The sequence below is a fragment of the Helianthus annuus genome, chromosome 15 (assembly GCF_002127325.2).
Source record: "Helianthus annuus cultivar XRQ/B chromosome 15, HanXRQr2.0-SUNRISE, whole genome shotgun sequence".
NCBI classification, from domain to species: domain Eukaryota; kingdom Viridiplantae; phylum Streptophyta; class Magnoliopsida; order Asterales; family Asteraceae; genus Helianthus; species Helianthus annuus.
The window spans coordinates 61,655,522-61,672,259 of record NC_035447.2 but is presented as its reverse complement, the minus strand read 5'-3'; the positions used below and the strand labels follow the sequence as shown (position 1 = coordinate 61,672,259).

Here is a 16,738-nt window from a genome sequence, read left to right as displayed (position 1 = left end):
TGTCCCTCTGTCGCCTCTTTACAAATATTCTAAGATCTTCATTCCATAGATAATTGTTATTTGCAATCTCCAGACCCCCAAGCTTTCTTCATTTCAATCGCGATTGAAAGCAACCCGTCTTGATGGAGAAATTGATTGAAAGCAAAAACTAGGGTTTATAGAATTAGAGACAGAATTTATCAGGTGCTCTCAATCCATCTTATTTGTTAGTTTAAGGTCAAATTACTTTTTGATTTGATCAATCGTTGTGGATTTTGTCGGGGTTATACAAATCTGTAACCCTAATGATTGATCGATATATGTTATTTGATTTCCTTGACTATAACACACACATCATTTACGTTATATTGCTTTAATCGTTGTACGTATGTATAAATTTTGGTGAATTATAAAAGTTCTAAAACCCTAATTGTAGATTTTGTGGGTTTTTTTTACAAATCCGTAACACTAATGTTCAGGGTTTTTTAGTTTGTTCTTAATTTTTAGCTCTAACCTATCAGTGGCATGCGACCCTCTCTGTTTTTATCAGTGGCATTGCTGATATGTTTTTTAGATTTTGTTTAGTTAGGGTTTGATGATTGATTGATCGGTTTATGGATGTTGAGTTTATGTGTTAGTGAAATTGACTGAATGAGAAGTTGATTTAGGAAGATCTTAAACCCTAATTTTGATAATTCCGTTTGTTTCGTTTCGAGATTTTGTTTAGTTATGGTTTGATGATTGATTGACCGTGTGATTTTGTATTGAAGGATTCTATTTGAATTATATATTTCTGATATTTGCCATTATAAGCTAACCCTTACCTACTGCATACCAACTGGTTGACATAATGTGTGAACGGAAAGGAAATTTCCAATTAAAAGCTTTTCTTAATAAGCCAGTCATATTTTAAGGTTCCGATTTCACTTTCAGATTTCGGTCCAATTATACGGATTTGACTATTTGGACCAATATTAACAAACGATCTCAAAGTTGTAGCTTAAACTCTGAATTTGTTATTTTCTAATAGAATTTCTCTCCATGAAATTGATTTTTGGTTTCATTAACGTTTATTTGACCTTATTATACTCATAAACTGCTTAAATTCCATGTCTGAGTGTTTTCAACTGCATCTAAGGGTGTTTTGTTTTTGTTGCAGACCAGTTGTTTGACGAATTGCCTGATACTCTGATTCCTGTGATGGTTAGGCAACAAAGGGAGATCAATCGCAAATAAAAACCGTATGTTGAGGTATGTTTGGTGAACAAAGAAGTCGTGATGGTTGGGTGATAAAGGGAAAGTCTACAGAAGAGAAAATTGTTGAACTTGGGAGAGCTGAAGATCCCCTCTTTTGCAAGACAAATCTGAAGATCATATATAACAAACTGTAATCTCAAACCTTCCACTTCATTCATTGATTGCGGTTTTTTTTTTAATTTTGAGTTTAAATGTGAATTCTATCCTAGAACGAGTAAGTAAAAGGTTTCTTATTCAATTTTTTAGGGCACAAACATAATGATAAAGTGTATTTTCTATTCGTTTTCCTGAATCAGAAGCAAAGACTGTAGCTCTAGCCAAATGTAGAAGATATGAAGACAGATTGGTTTTTATGAGAGCAAACACAGTTTCATCAAGCCTGTTTCAGGCCTCCTGTTCAACAGAATCAGTTGGTACATGTAACTTTTTATCGAGAGACAATAATAACCCCATCGTCTTCAATATTGCTATGATTTGGTGCCTTTATTTTAAATGATTATTCATATTGTTCAGATTATATAAAAGTTAATTGTAGAAGCTTCAAACTTCCGGGTCCGCTTTTTTTCAGTGACACACCTAATTCGGATCCATATATAAACCCTGCTACCTTCTTTTTCCCTGATTTCTTTCTTGCTTTTTCTTTCTTCTATTCTAAAATCCTAATGTCACCGAATGCATACTTTCATTCAATCCAACCGGATCGATCTTTGTAGAGATTGGAGGTTTGTTTATATAAATATTACATTTGTTTAAAGTGTTATATATAATGATTACCCGTTTCATACGCTGATAACCCAGTTCTGGAATCCCTAAAGTGATATCGGGAAGAAGACGGAATTGGCTTTCAATTATAATACTAAATTATAATAAAAGATTGTTTTTTATTTATTTTTAATATCTACACAGTTTGATTGTCTTTAGGTCGGAAACACCTACTGGGAACTTAACTGCCTCGAGCATGGCATTCGGGTTTACTTATTCTCTTTCGCTCTCTAAACGTACTTCTCTGTTTTATACATGAAGATGTCTATTTTTTGTTTGTTCACATCTTTAGTTATTATGCGCTGCAGATTCGAATGGTTTGTTTGTAGAGTTGTCGTAGTTGTGCGGTATTTGAGCATCATTTAATTTGGTTGATATTGTGTGTCTTTGGGTCCTGTAGATCGCGAATCAGAGCTTCCTCTAAAAGAATGGGCATTAAAATCAAATCAATATCAAGTTCGATGAGGCCTTTGGGTTTTTAAGAATTTGATCTCATTCTTGCCATGGTCAAGCAAAAAAAAAGGTGAGATTTTTGTTTTTTAAATAATTTGCATAGAAGATGTTAGTTCAACGTCCAATATTTTTAGTAATGAGTTATTGGCAAAACGTGGTTATGAATGTGATGTAGATGTTTAGATTGTTTCGGGGTAGACTAATCCTACTTGTGTTAAATGTGGATGTTCATATTATTCAGATTACCTGACCATCTTTGCATATATTTTAATCATTTAATAATTGTTTGAAAGTGAAATTATTTTTTTTTTATTTTATCTGAAGCTAGGTCTTAGTGTTTAGGAAGAGTGATTTCATGGGTGTTTTACGTGTTTTAATGAAGAAAGTTGCAATTTGAGGGGGAAATAGATTGTTTTACACCGCCAATTGCCTTCCCTATATTAGGGGATTGACCTGTTAAAGTATACGATTAACCTAAGCGATGTTTAAGTGATAACAAATCAAAACGCAGATTGTCGGCTTATGGAATTTCGCTCAAGGTTTTGTTGCTTTGGCGAAAACGAATGTTTCGATGTTGGAGTATAAAAGGTTTATAGAAGAAGAGGTGATTCAGCCTCTGTATAGTGCTCATATCGCTCTTAGGCAGATTCGGTTACCTACTGTTGAAAATGGGACGACCAATGAGGATCCGTTTATCAACACGTTTGTTACGGAGGAAATTAGGAAGTATATAACCCCGAAGGAGAATCGTGTAGGGAAAAAGAACATATATGGGAGTGAGAAGATATATAATACTATAGGGCATGGGTGTGTGTCGGTTAAGAAAGAGCTTCAAGTGTATATGGATTATGATATCGGGTCGTTTTGTAAAGATGTTTGGAATGTAGCGCAAAGTCTTATGATCAAGGGCTGTGACCCATTGCCATGGAGACGGTGTCTCACTCAGGCTTCGAAGTTGTATCAAAAGCCTTACCCGATTAATGAATCTTTATGGAGGATACCCGATGAATTTGTTATTTTCTAATAGAATTTCTCTCTATGAAATTGATTTTCAGTTATGGTTAGGATTTATGGTTTCTTTTATTGTTTTGGTCTTTTGGATGATGAATCTGATAATGGGTAAAGATGGATTTTGGTCTTTTCTTTAAATATGGCATATCAAAAAAGCATGCTGAAGATCATTGTATTAAGAATATAGACTATTTACATGTCTTAAACTGGTTATTTGAATAATTGTCAGTAAAACATTTTGTATGGGATAGTATTTGAATATGCCTTTTTTTCGGCTTGAACAGGTTATGAAACTCTATTTAACTGACATGCAATAATTTACTCTCTATCGCGTCCTTTTCCCCGATCTCAACAACAGGGAGACCAAAGCTCGCAAGTTTCATTGCCATCAAGAATAGATGTGATGTATATCGAACTCATATGAGGTAAATCACGATCATCAATTGTCAAGAGTAATAAAGATAATATTTGGTTTATATACGTATATTTGTTCTCGATTTCTCATTATGTGGTTCTACTGTAATATGTAAAATTGCAGGAGTTGAAGGCAATAACTAGCAAAGCTTTAGAGGTAGACCATGTCTAAATATCAAGATTTTGGTGTAGTTTATATAAATTTGGTTGTTTTTTTATTATTTTGTATTGGAATTAGATGAAATATTTTTAAGACTAAATACCCGCCAGCCTGTAAAATCATTAAACTACATACATCATCGTTCGATCATTCATTCCATGTAACTGTTCCCTAAAAAATCATAATAACATTTTTTTGAAGTCATTTAATGTTTATTTTTGTTGTTTTTTACTCAATTTTGTTAATGTAATAAAAAACATGTATACTCATACACATACTTAAATATTAACCTAAAATTATACATAAATAAACAGTACGTTCACTTATAATTCGCTATCCATTATCTTCCATAAACACAATATTACACAAATTTGCATCATCATGTATCTCGAGATATATTACATTAGTTGTCTCATTGTAGTTTACTAATTTATTATTACTTGAACGGTTATTTAATTCAAACGATTACTTCAATAAATTAAAGTTATTCATTTGTGTTTTAGTCCACCCGCGAACCTCGCGGGTTCTTAAACTAGTATATATATATAGGGGAAGGTTCATTTGAGAAGAAAATTTTATTGAGAAGAAAAAGAATAAAAGGGTATAATTGTAAAACATAAAATAGTTTTTTTCTCATCTCATTTATTATTATGTTTAACTAATTAATTAGTCATTAAGACTATAATCCTCCACACTAAATATTTTTGCCTACACACATCAAAAGTTATCCTACACATTTCGAAATTTATCCTACACATATTGAAATTTATCCTACACAACTCGTAATTTATCCTACACGCCTCGTATTTATCCTACACTATAAATGAATTTTTATTTTTATTTTTTGTGAAAAATATATATTTTAAAAATAAGTTACAAATTTAATATAGTTAGTTATTAAAGATGAAACTACCAATTAATGATGTATGTAAGTTTACTAATATACCCTTATAGTTACATTAAGTACAAATATTAAATGAAGTCTAATGAAGCATTTCTATTGGTTGAAATTTCTTCTTTTTTCTTCTTACAAAGAATTTCTTCTCATTTGAACCCTCCACTATATATATATATATATATATATATATATATATCTTCTGAAATTCGTTTTTGTGTATAATAACAAAAGAGTTTGTTTATATATCTAAGTTGTCCGAATCAAAATCAACTCAGCTGGTCTTGATCGTGGATTAAATCTACAAGGTAAGATAATTAAATTATGTATGTTTATTAAACCTATTAATGTATAAGAAACTTTTATTTTTACATCTTTATGACATTGTTGTTTATGTAACTAATCACCATGGATTATGTAATATGTTTTGAAACTAATAAGCCTATATTATCACATGCTTGATAACGTTTGGGTATGTGTTTTAATTTATGTTTTTTAAGTAATAATATATTATCACATGGTTGATAAGAATATATTATCACAATTCATTTTATTTAATATATCATATATGTTTTTGAAGTAATCAGAATATATTATGACTGAAATTAAAAAATAATTTAATTATTTTCATAATTTATAATATACATATTGTTAATTGTTTTTTCTACGTTACATGTGTTTGTAGCTTTTAAATATGTCTGAAAGTTCTTCCAGGTATTTTTTTCTTTTTAATGTTATACTTTGTTGTGCATTATACCCATTAACAAGTTATATTTTATTAATATATTATGTTTTTCAATCAGTATTAGAGAACCTTTCTTTTGTAGACACATGAATCGAGCGGACGAAGTTTTACTGGTATTTTCTAAATTCAGACATTTATTATATTTTTTTATTTGTTATCATGAAATACAATTTAAAATTATCTTATGGTTTATAATTTACAATTATAATTATAATTATAAGTTATTTTGGATTCCTTGCTTTATTAGGCGATTCCTTTAGACGCTGCATCCAAATTGTGGGGTAACGATAAAGCACCCAAAAATGTTATGATACAAACTCAAGATGGTCGAAAATTTAATGTTTCTTTAAGCGAAGCCAAAGGAAAACATTTCTTTTTCCATGGTTGGTCAAATGTTGTGAAACATTTAAAACTCAAAAAAGGATGTTTGGTGCTCTTCAATTCTGTCGATTTATCTATATTCAAACTAACACCTTTCATTGATGGTGTGTTTCAAAGCTCTTTCTGGACATCTCTGTTACCTACAACATCTAACTTTATTGTAAGATTAGTTTTTCTTTCATTTTATTTATGTTAATATATTTAGGTTTTATGAACGGATTACAAAAGTAACATTTTTTTTAATTATTTATACAGGTAATTCCTGAGTGTATACTGCCTAATTTCTATGATTATACTTCAGATGATATAATTTCCATTATAGATGTAGGCAACAAAATCTTTCACGTCAAGATTGAAACGTTTTTTTGGTAAAGTTGGTTTCTCCATTGGTTTTGATGTTATTGTTAATTTGTTTCAATTGGAGGCCGGTTGTTATCTAATATTTACAAGAGGTTTTGCAAATTATTTCCATTTAAGAATTATTGGAAAAAATGGTGTTGAAATTAATTATGCTGATATACAACTTGATGAGGTAAGTATACATTTGCTTGGTTCTTTATATATTTAATTACTATATTGTTATTATAATAATTGTTGTATGTTATTTTCAGACTGTAGTTGCACCTATTGATGTAGTTGACGAGCCAGCTATTGATGAACACCAAAATGTTCGTGTTTATAAGTTTAGGCGCATGGCTTCTAAAGATTTTGTAAGTTTTAATATTATTTTAGCAAGTACTATATAATAAAAATTATATATTTTTTAGTCACATAGAAATACATTATTATTTTTATATTCTTCTTCTTATTAATTTTGATTTTATAAACAATACAGCGACTGCCTGATAAGGTTTCAAGTATGGCTAAACTTGGTGCTGATTTAAAACCTATGAACGTTAGACTTTTGCATCTGCCTGAGCAAGACGAGTTTACCAACCGTACCAGACGTGAAAAGAGAGGAGAAAGCTGGCGTTATGCGTTATGCAAATGGTCCAGATTCATGAAACGTGCTCGCATTAACGAGCGTGATACAATTCACTTTTCTTTTGATGAAACTCATCAAGTGTTGAATGTTGAGTTGGTTGTACCTCACCAAAAAAAAAAGAGTAGTGATTAATTATTTTACATTTAAGTTTTGGATATTTGGTTTTTGTATGATATACATTTACTTTGTTATGTTTATAGTTTTTAAATGTTTATTCATACACCTTATTTATCATAGAATTTTTCGTTTATTAATATATTTGTATATATTTATTTGGTTACAAAGATAGATTGTCAACCCGTGAGTATTCACGGGTTATAACCTAGTATATATATAGAAGAAAAATTAGTTGAGAAGAAAAAGAACAAAGGGTAATTTTGTAAAACATTAAATATTTTTTTCACTTATCTCATTTATTATCATTTTTTACTAATTAATTAGTCATAAAGACTATTATCCTCCACACTAAATTTTTTTTGCCTACACACATCAAAAGTTATCCTACATATTTCGAAATTCATCCTACACGTTGAAATTTATCCTACACAACTCGTAATTTTTCCTACACAACTCGTAATTTTTCCTACACTTTAAATTATTTTATTTGATTTTTTTTTGAAAAAATATATATTTTGAAATAAGTTACAAAAGAAATTTAATATAGTTAGCTATTAAAGAGGAAAACTACAAATTAATGACCTATGTAGATTTACCAATGTACCCTTATAGTAAAATTAAATACTTATATTAAATGAAGTAAAATAAAGCATTCATATTGGTTGAAATTTCTTCTTTTTTCTTCTTACAAAAAAATTCTTCTCATTTGAACTCTCCAATATATATATATATAGGGTAGGGATCCTAAGAGAAGTCCACCCTATTTGAGAAACTTGAGAAGCAATCTGGACCACACATTTTTCCTAAGCAAAAAATGCAAAAAAAAAAAAAAAAAAAAAAGGTGAAAAAATGCAAAAAAAATTTTTTTTTCGAAAAATCACAGCTTTTTCTTTAAGGATTAAATTTTTTATTTTTTTATTTTTTTGGTATTTATACACAAGTGTATAATATTAATCTTTTAACTATACATATATGTATATTGACAATTATACATATATGTATATACATGTTTAAAATTGAAAAAATATGTGTTATAAATCCTAAACCTTATACCATAAACACTAAAGCTAAACCTTAATGCTATACCCTAAAGCTAAACCCCTATTCTAAACCCTAATGCTAAACCCTAAAGCTAAAACTAAACCCTAAAGCTAAACCCTTAACGCTAAACCCTAAAGATAAAGCTAAACCCAAAAGTTAAAGCTAAACCCTAATGCTAAACCCTAAATACTATTACTAAACCCTAATGCTAAACCCTAAAGCTAAACCCTAAACCATAAAGCTAAACCCTAAACCCTAATGCTAAACCCTAAATACTAATGCTAAATCCTAAATAACACTTATTTTTCAATTTTAAACATGTATATACATATATGTATAATTGACAATATACATATATGTATAGTTAAAAAGATTAACAATATACACATGTGTATAAATCCCAAAAAAAAAAATTTAAAAATAAAAAATTAAATTCTTAAAGAAAAACCTGCGATTTTTCCAAAAAAAAATTGCATTTTTTACATTTTTCTTGCATTTTTTTGCTTAAGGAAAATGTGTGGTCCAGAATGCTTCTCAGATTTCTCAAATAGCCTACTACTTCTCACATGATCCTTATCCTATATATATATATATATATATATATATATATATATATATATATATATATATATATATATATATATATATATATATATATACATATAATAAAAGAAACCATATTAGGGACACATGGCGTTCTATGAGGCAGTCTTAATTATTTTTCCAAACATTTATTATGAAAAGTCATTTATTGATAATATTAAATTTAAAATTTGTATAAGAGATTTTAATGATAAAGACAAAGATAACTGATAATAATATATTAATTATTAAAATCTAAAAAAAATATATTAGCGTTTTAAATATTTATAAAGATAAAGATTTTATTTAATTGGTACTTTTAATTGTTTTAATATTTTGATGATAAGGACAATGATAACTGATAATCACATATTAAAATAAAAATATTTATTTTCATCAACTGTTCCGTTATAAGGATTTATTCAATACATGTAGAACATATATATTTTTTATACATGGTATATTTAGAATCCTATTTCTAATAAAGGATCTCATTATCCTGTTTTACACTCCAATGAAATAATAATATTAAATCATAAAATCCAGCTTATCTCTTGTATATTTAATATTTTTTACTAAAATATTTCTTTTCTTTTTTTTTCTGCTGATTATCCAACATCTGGTAATACGTAAGTTTCTAATCTAATAATAAATAAAAAAACAAAGTAAAATGTTATAAACCATGTAATAAACAACTCTCTAAACTAATAAAAAATAAAGTGAGATGTTAAAGTTACTTTTGTTAGAAAACACATCTTGATGACTAAATGTTTAACGGATTACATTATTCGTGTAAGACATTTGTTTATTCAATCGTGCAATACAAGAGTTTTTAAAAGATGTAACTATTTTATTATTTAGTATATAAAATTATATTTATTCAACCCGTGTAATACACGGGGTTCTAACCTAGTATATATATATATATATATATATATATATATATATATATATTAAAAAGTTTATTTTGTCTAAATAGGATAAGAAGTAATCTTAACAAGGAGGAGTTCAAGGGTATCTTGGGAAAATCCTATTTATGGACTTTCTCTCTCCACATGCAAGTCACATGCATATTTCACCCTCGTTTTTTAAACGTTCATAACTTTTTTATACGACATTATTTTTTCATAAAAATTTCACCGTAATCGAGCGTTTTTTTATCTTTAATTTGAGTACCATATTGCTATATAAAATATGAATACTAAAAAAACCCACTAAAATGTGTTGTATTTCTATGTTGTATAACATTTTTTTGTGCCGAATTTTTGTACTATATTTTTGTGCTCAATTTTTTGTACTGATTTTTTTTGTCTTAATTTTTTTCTCAATTTTTTGTGCTGGATTTTTTGTACTACATTTTTTGCTGAATTTTTTTGTGCTATATTTTTTTGTACTGGATTTTTTTGTGCTATATTTTTTTGTACTACATTTTTTGTGCTATATTTTTTTTGTACTATATTTTTTGTGCTAAATTTTTTTGTACTATATTTTTTGTTGTATTTTTAAAAAACAAAAGGAATGCCACATGTCATTTTTACTCATATTTATAAGGACCAAAATAACCTTCATTCCTATTTATTAGGAGTGACACATGTCATCATCACAATCTTTCTTAGGCTACTTAGGCAAAATCCACTTTTTAGTAGATCCTTCCCTTATATATATTTATTTTGCCTAAGTAGAATGAGAAGAAATCTTATCCATTCATTTTTCAAATCAATGGTTAAGATGAAAGTGTATGAAAAAGGGGAGTGCAAGGGTATCTTGGGAAAATCCTATTTATGGACTTTCTCTCTCCACATGCAAGGCACATGCATATTCCACCCCCGTTTTTTAAACGTTCGTAACTTTTTTATACGACATTATTTTTTCATAAAAATTTCACCGTAAAATCAAGCGTCTTTTTATATTTAATTTGAGTACCATATTGCTATATATAAAATATGGAGACTAAAAAAACCCACTAAAATGTGTTGTATTTCTATGTTGTATAACATTTTTTTGTGCTGCATTTTTTTACTATATTTTTGTGCTAGATTTTTTGTGCTGAATTTTTTTGTCTTTAATTTTTTTTCTCAATTTTTTGTGTTAGATTTTTTTTGTACTACATTTTTTGCTGAATTTTTTTTGCTATATGTTTTTGTACCAGATTTTTTTGTGCTATATTTTTTTGTACTAGATTTTTTATGCTAATTTTTTTTGTACTGGATTTTTTTGTTGTATTTTAAAAAAAACAAAAGGGGTGCCACAAGTCAATTTTACTCCTATTTATAAGGAACAAAATGTCCTTCATTCCTACTTATTAGGAGTGCCACATGTCATCATCAGAATCTTCTTAGGCTACTTAGGCAAAATCCATTTTTAGTGGATATATATATATATATATATATATATATATATATATATATATATATATATATATGTATATATATATATATATATAGGGAGCCGCTAGAATGAAAACCACCTCGAGTTGTAAGAACCGCGAGAACTACACCCCACTGAGCGCCGTTCGTCATGATTTTTTTTTACAAGTAGATGTGTATATTATAAACACAGCCGTAAAAAATCATGGCGAACGACGCTCCGTGGGGTGTAGTTTTTTACACCACAAGTTTGGTGAAAAAAAAAAAGAAAAAAAACTAAAAAACACCAAACTTGTGGTGTAAAAAACTACACCCCACGGAGCGCCGTTCGCCATGATTTTTTACGGCTGTGTTTATAATACACACATCTACTTGTAAAAAAAAATCATGGCGAACGGCGCTCCGTGGGGTGTAGTTCTCGCGGTTCTTACAACTCGGGGTGGTTTTCATTCTAGCAGCCCCCTATATATATATAGGTAAAGAGTACTGTACAATATTGTTTATCGTACATTACGTACGCTTCAATCTCAGCCGTAAGATCATCTTCCCGCATTTTAAAATCGCATGTTGTTTTTTTATAATAATTTCGCATGTGATAATTTTTGATGAATTCGCATGTTGTTTTTTTGTACCAATTTCGCATGTGATAATTTTGATGAAATAGCATGTTTTTTTTATAACAATTTCGCATGTGATAATTTTGATGAAATAGCATGTTGTTTTTTTGTAACAATTTCGCATGTGGTAATTTTGATGAAATCGCATGTTAAAAAACCAACATGCGAAATTGTTATAAAAAAACAACATGAGAATTCAATGCGGGAAGATGATCGGACGGCTGAGATTGTAGCGTACGTAATGTACGATAAAGGCATTTGTACGTTAACCTAGCCCTATATAAGTAATCACTTTCTTGACACAAATGAACAGTTTCAACAAGAAAAGATTCCTAACTTACAGATCGGTTAGATTCTCTAGAAGAGATATGTTAGAAGGAATAGGTCCCATGAGTCCACCCGCCACCATCTGTCTTTAAAAACATCCAAACGTTAAAATTATAACGTTTCTGAACGTGTTATGCAGTTACTCAAATGTGTAATTATTAGGATCTAGAAGACTATGTTGTAAATAGTTATGAAAGTAAACATGAAACATCTTACAATCTAGTAAGTAATCTCCAGTTTTGTATAAAATCAGGTATCGACCCGCTGAAATTGTTTTCGTTTATCCTACTGCAAGTAAATGAACAAGATTCTCAGTTTTAGGCTTAAATAACAGTGGAATCAGAAAACTTTGACTACGGGTATAATCGCATAAAGTAAAGACTTTACAAGTCTGTTAGATTTCCTAGTTGACCGAGGGTCGTTGGCAGCCTTCCGGTCAACCTATTTGAAGACAATATCCTGAAATATAATATTATGGCATAAATAGCTTAATCAGGTTCTAATTCTGGAGAAATAAGTCAAGTAAAGGAAGAAAATTTGTAACTCAAAAACTTAATCAGCCTTACAATGTTTTTAAATTTGTTAATCTCCCTAACTCAGATGGAATAGTTCCTGAAAGCTGGTTTGCTTCAAAGTTCCTGATCCAGAATTTTTTCTAGATGAGTATATGAATCCATATAAACATAAAAGTAACTATGGTTAAAATTAAAATCATCTAAAGATTTTTTGACCCATGTGATATAAAAAGTCTAAATTGATAGAACCGAAGAAAGAAAAACACCAACAACATACAGTTTTGTGAGAGTGCTGATATTGCCTAGTTCCCGTGGGATTGATCCAGTTAAACGGTTACCAAGAAGAGAGCTGCATATGGAAGAATATGTTCAAAGTTTACAACTATAAGCTCTAATGCAGTAAAAACTACGGAACTCAAGGGTAAAATGGAGATTTCACATTTCATGTAACGTTGTTGAACCCCATTCAGGCGGTATTGTGCCACTTAAGTAATTGTAAGCAAAATCTCTGAAAACAGAACAAGATATAATTCAGTTTCATTAGATTTTGATTATATAAAAAGTTCGGCATTTAAGTTAACCATGTATTTAGAAGAGGACTTACATGGACCGGAGGTAAGGGAGCTTTACTAATTCAGGTGACAGTACCCCATCAAGGCTGCAAAACTGGTGTGTGCTGCATATACAAAAGAGTTAGATAAATTCCCATAACTTGAGTCGGGTTGAAATCGAAGAGAATTGACTTTTTTTTGGTAAACGTGAGAACTGATACCGGAAAACTGACCCCACCAATAACCTACTAACAACCAATGTGATATGGTAAAACACAGCTTGCTTTGGGCCTGTGGTCTTCAAGGAGGTTAAAGGCATAAAACCAGCGGAAGCGGATTCGAATCTAAGACCTCTGCTAAAGGGACTCAAGCACTTACCACTGCGCCAACCCCTTGAAGGTAGTGTTAACTTTAATGTCAAAGATATGCTCTTCTCAGAGTCAAGATCTTAACAATTTCAAGAGATACAAAATAGACATTGAAAAAGGGTGACATGGCCATGCAAAGAAAACCTATATGAATTCCATTACAAAATGCATAGTTTGACTTCCGAAGTCAAAGTGCCCTCTTTTTGGAACACAACTACACAAGTACTCTTTGCTTGAAACTGAAAGTAAATGAATAGAATTAAAAGAAAGAAATATATACATCCATACGACATGACAATCATCGGTATGGTTGCCAATGTTGCAATCACATCCAATGCTGGCATTAGCTTCTTGAGATGGCTTTGGCACTTCAGAAACCATATAAAGACTGCAATCAGCACCATCAAATCTCCAACTTGTTGCATTCATGGAAGCAAGAATGTTCCCAACAGCTTCCACTAAATCGAATTAACAGAAAGGTAACAAATCATAATTGACTTCCAATCATGAAAATACATATAATTTTACTTTTAGAGTCAAACTAGCTCATTTTCAACTCCAACATCATCATCATCATCATAATACTCAATAAATCCCACCAATAGCAAAACTAAGGTAGGGTCTGAGGAGGGGTAAGATGTAGACAACCTTACCTCTACCCCGTAGGAATAGAGAGGCTGCTCCCGGTGAGACCCCGGCTCTCAATAGTAGTTTTACATCAAGCCTTGGACATAAGGCACATAACACTCATTTTCAACTCCAACATTCACATGAATTCTTGAAATTTATCAATATATATATATACATTAATAAAGATTGCTATGTAATTTGAAATTGTAACACCATCGGCAAAATAAAGACTGCCTTTTCTTGAAACCAAAAAGGTGTGATTTTTTTTTTTAACAAAATATCCACACACACACTAAAGATTGTATTACCTTCTTGTTGTGGCACACCGGATTCAGCTAATCTTTGCATGATGATCACATTGAGAATCAGAAGCAGCATGAATTCAGCTTTTGTTGCCGCCATTGTTACAGAATTGAAAGGGTGATGGGAGGACTAATGAGATATTTCATTCAATCAGACCACTTTTTTTTCATTTATTTTAAACAGCCCTAGATCTAACATAACATACTGGCAGAGTTCAAAGATTCTTTATTTTTGAAGGGAGATGGGGAAAGGTAGAGATAGACTGGAATGGATGGAAAAACGAATGTGATATTTCATGGATATATTATTGTACTATTTCAACACCTCAAAAGCTTATTGCAGTAATTTCATGGATTATTGTACTATTTCAACACCTCAAAAGCTTAGCCTAACTCCAATGCGGCTGTTGGTGGTGAATCCTTTAAAATTCTTAATAGCCCTTATGAAAGTGTGTCCATACATGTCTGTGGCAAAAAAGCTCTTCTGGGCGTTTATTTTTCTTGGATTTTACATATGAGTGGACTCAAAGTAAAAAAAAATAAAAAGGTTTTGTTCAAATATTGTGTGTAGTGAGTAGGTGATGAGGTAGAAATTAATTAAGGTAAGGATATTTGTAGGGTTATAGATGAAACGAGGGTTTGTAAGGATATGATGTGACAGATGACGTGACAGCTAAGGACACATAAAAACGCACATAGTATTGGAGATAGTCTTATTGGAGTAATTTCATGGTTGTACTATTTCAACACCTTATTGCAGGTAATTTCATGGATTGTACTGTTTCAACCCTCAAAAGGTTATTGCAAGTAATTTCTGGATTGTACTATTTTCAACACCTTAGGGTGAACGGGGTGGAGTGGGGAAACCAAGCGCGGTGAGGGTTTGCCGCATGAGGTGTGCACCGCCGTCCCTGTTTTGCCGCTCGGGGAAGGTGTTTTGCGGGGACTACTTTGCCGCATGCATGCGGGGAAGATGAGGGAGAGGGGTAATGGTGGGTGCACTATCTTTCAACCAATCATGTTTTTTTAAATGGTTTGAGTGAAACCATCTCTTATGTTTTTTTAGACAAGAGTAGTGTTTTAGAGGGAAATTGACATAACACATTATTATTGAGTGGGTAAAAATTTCTCTCAAGTGAAGGATGCACCCTCTTCACCCTTATTGGTAATTTCATGGATTGTACTATTTCAACACCTATTTGCAGGTAGTTTCACGGATTGACGAACATTGCAGGTAGACTTAAGTTGTGGGGCCCTCAACGTGTTTGAATGACTTATTGGTCTTCTTTTGTTGGCTTCTAGATAAAGAGATTAAGGTTGTTTCATCCAAGTATTCCGATTTTCATACATACATTTGAATTTTAATTTCAATTTCAACTAGAATTAAAAACAAAAAAAACGTCCATTAAAAAAATAAAAAAATAACGTCCATTAAAAAAAAGCTAGAATTAAGCACTAGTGCGTTGCGGCAGAGGCGTAAAAGCATGTCAAATAGCACCAATGTCACATAACCGTCAGCAACCATCAACGCTGAAGTTGAGGCGTGTTAAAACGAAGTGATGGACCAAAATGTAGAACAATTAAAAAATAACTAAGTCGATCTAAGACCCATGCGTTGCGACGAATCTATCAAATGAGAAAAATAGACCTAAAACATTGAACAACACATGGGTGTTGCGTCGTGTTAACTCGCAAAATTATGAACAAAACGTATAAAGGTTGAATCACACACGCATGTTGCGCCGTGTTAACTCGCATAATTTAGTACGAAACGTAAACGAAAATTTGGGATGGATGAAAAGTACAGGAGACCAAAGTTGAAACTAAAAACATTATGAGGTTCAATTCTAAAAGATAATAAGTTTTGGGTTAAAAAGGTAAAAAAATCATTTTTGTGAGGTTAAAATTGCAAGAAACCGAAAGACAAATCATATAAAAAAATAACAAAGTTGATCAATGACTCACGCGTTGCGACAAACCTATTAAATGAAAAACAATAGATGTAAAACCTTGAACTACACATGGACGTTGCGCCGTGTTAACTCGCAAAATTATGAATGAAATGTAAAAACATTGAACCACACACATGTTGCTCTGTGGTAACTCACAGAATTTAGTACGAAATCTAAAACGAAAAATTTGCGAAAGATGAAAAGTATAAGAGAACAAAGTTGAATGTAAAAAAGTTGTTAAGTTAAATTGTAAAATAAGAAAAATTGTGACTTTAAAGTAAAAGGTTACAATTTTTTAAAGTTAAAATTGTAAAAGATTTAAAGATTT

At 30.6% G+C, this 16,738-nt stretch overlaps 1 protein-coding gene across 2 annotated transcripts in view; it reads right to left on the bottom strand.

Moving 5' to 3' along the window:
* Window positions 1-14,943, bottom strand: part of LOC110916161 (probable LRR receptor-like serine/threonine-protein kinase RFK1) — a 30,431-nt gene extending 15,488 nt beyond the window's left edge. Inside the window, exons 1-9 of one of the 2 annotated variants that reach the window (XM_022160913.2) lie at window positions 14,465-14,943; window positions 13,807-13,984; window positions 13,212-13,283; window positions 13,047-13,115; window positions 12,885-12,956; window positions 12,659-12,730; window positions 12,480-12,551; window positions 12,309-12,380; window positions 12,107-12,178 (exon numbers count right to left, since the gene is read on the bottom strand). In XM_022160913.2, coding sequence (XP_022016605.1) covers window positions 12,107-12,178; window positions 12,309-12,380; window positions 12,480-12,551; window positions 12,659-12,730; window positions 12,885-12,956; window positions 13,047-13,115; window positions 13,212-13,283; window positions 13,807-13,984; window positions 14,465-14,558 — 773 coding nt within the window. In that variant the 5' untranslated portion in view covers window positions 14,559-14,943. The remainder of the gene's footprint in view (window positions 1-12,106; window positions 12,179-12,308; window positions 12,381-12,479; window positions 12,552-12,658; window positions 12,731-12,884; window positions 12,957-13,046; window positions 13,116-13,211; window positions 13,284-13,806; window positions 13,985-14,464) is intronic. The other variant, XM_022160912.2, reaches the window with a different exon arrangement.
* Between the last annotated feature and the right edge of the window lie 1,795 nt (window positions 14,944-16,738).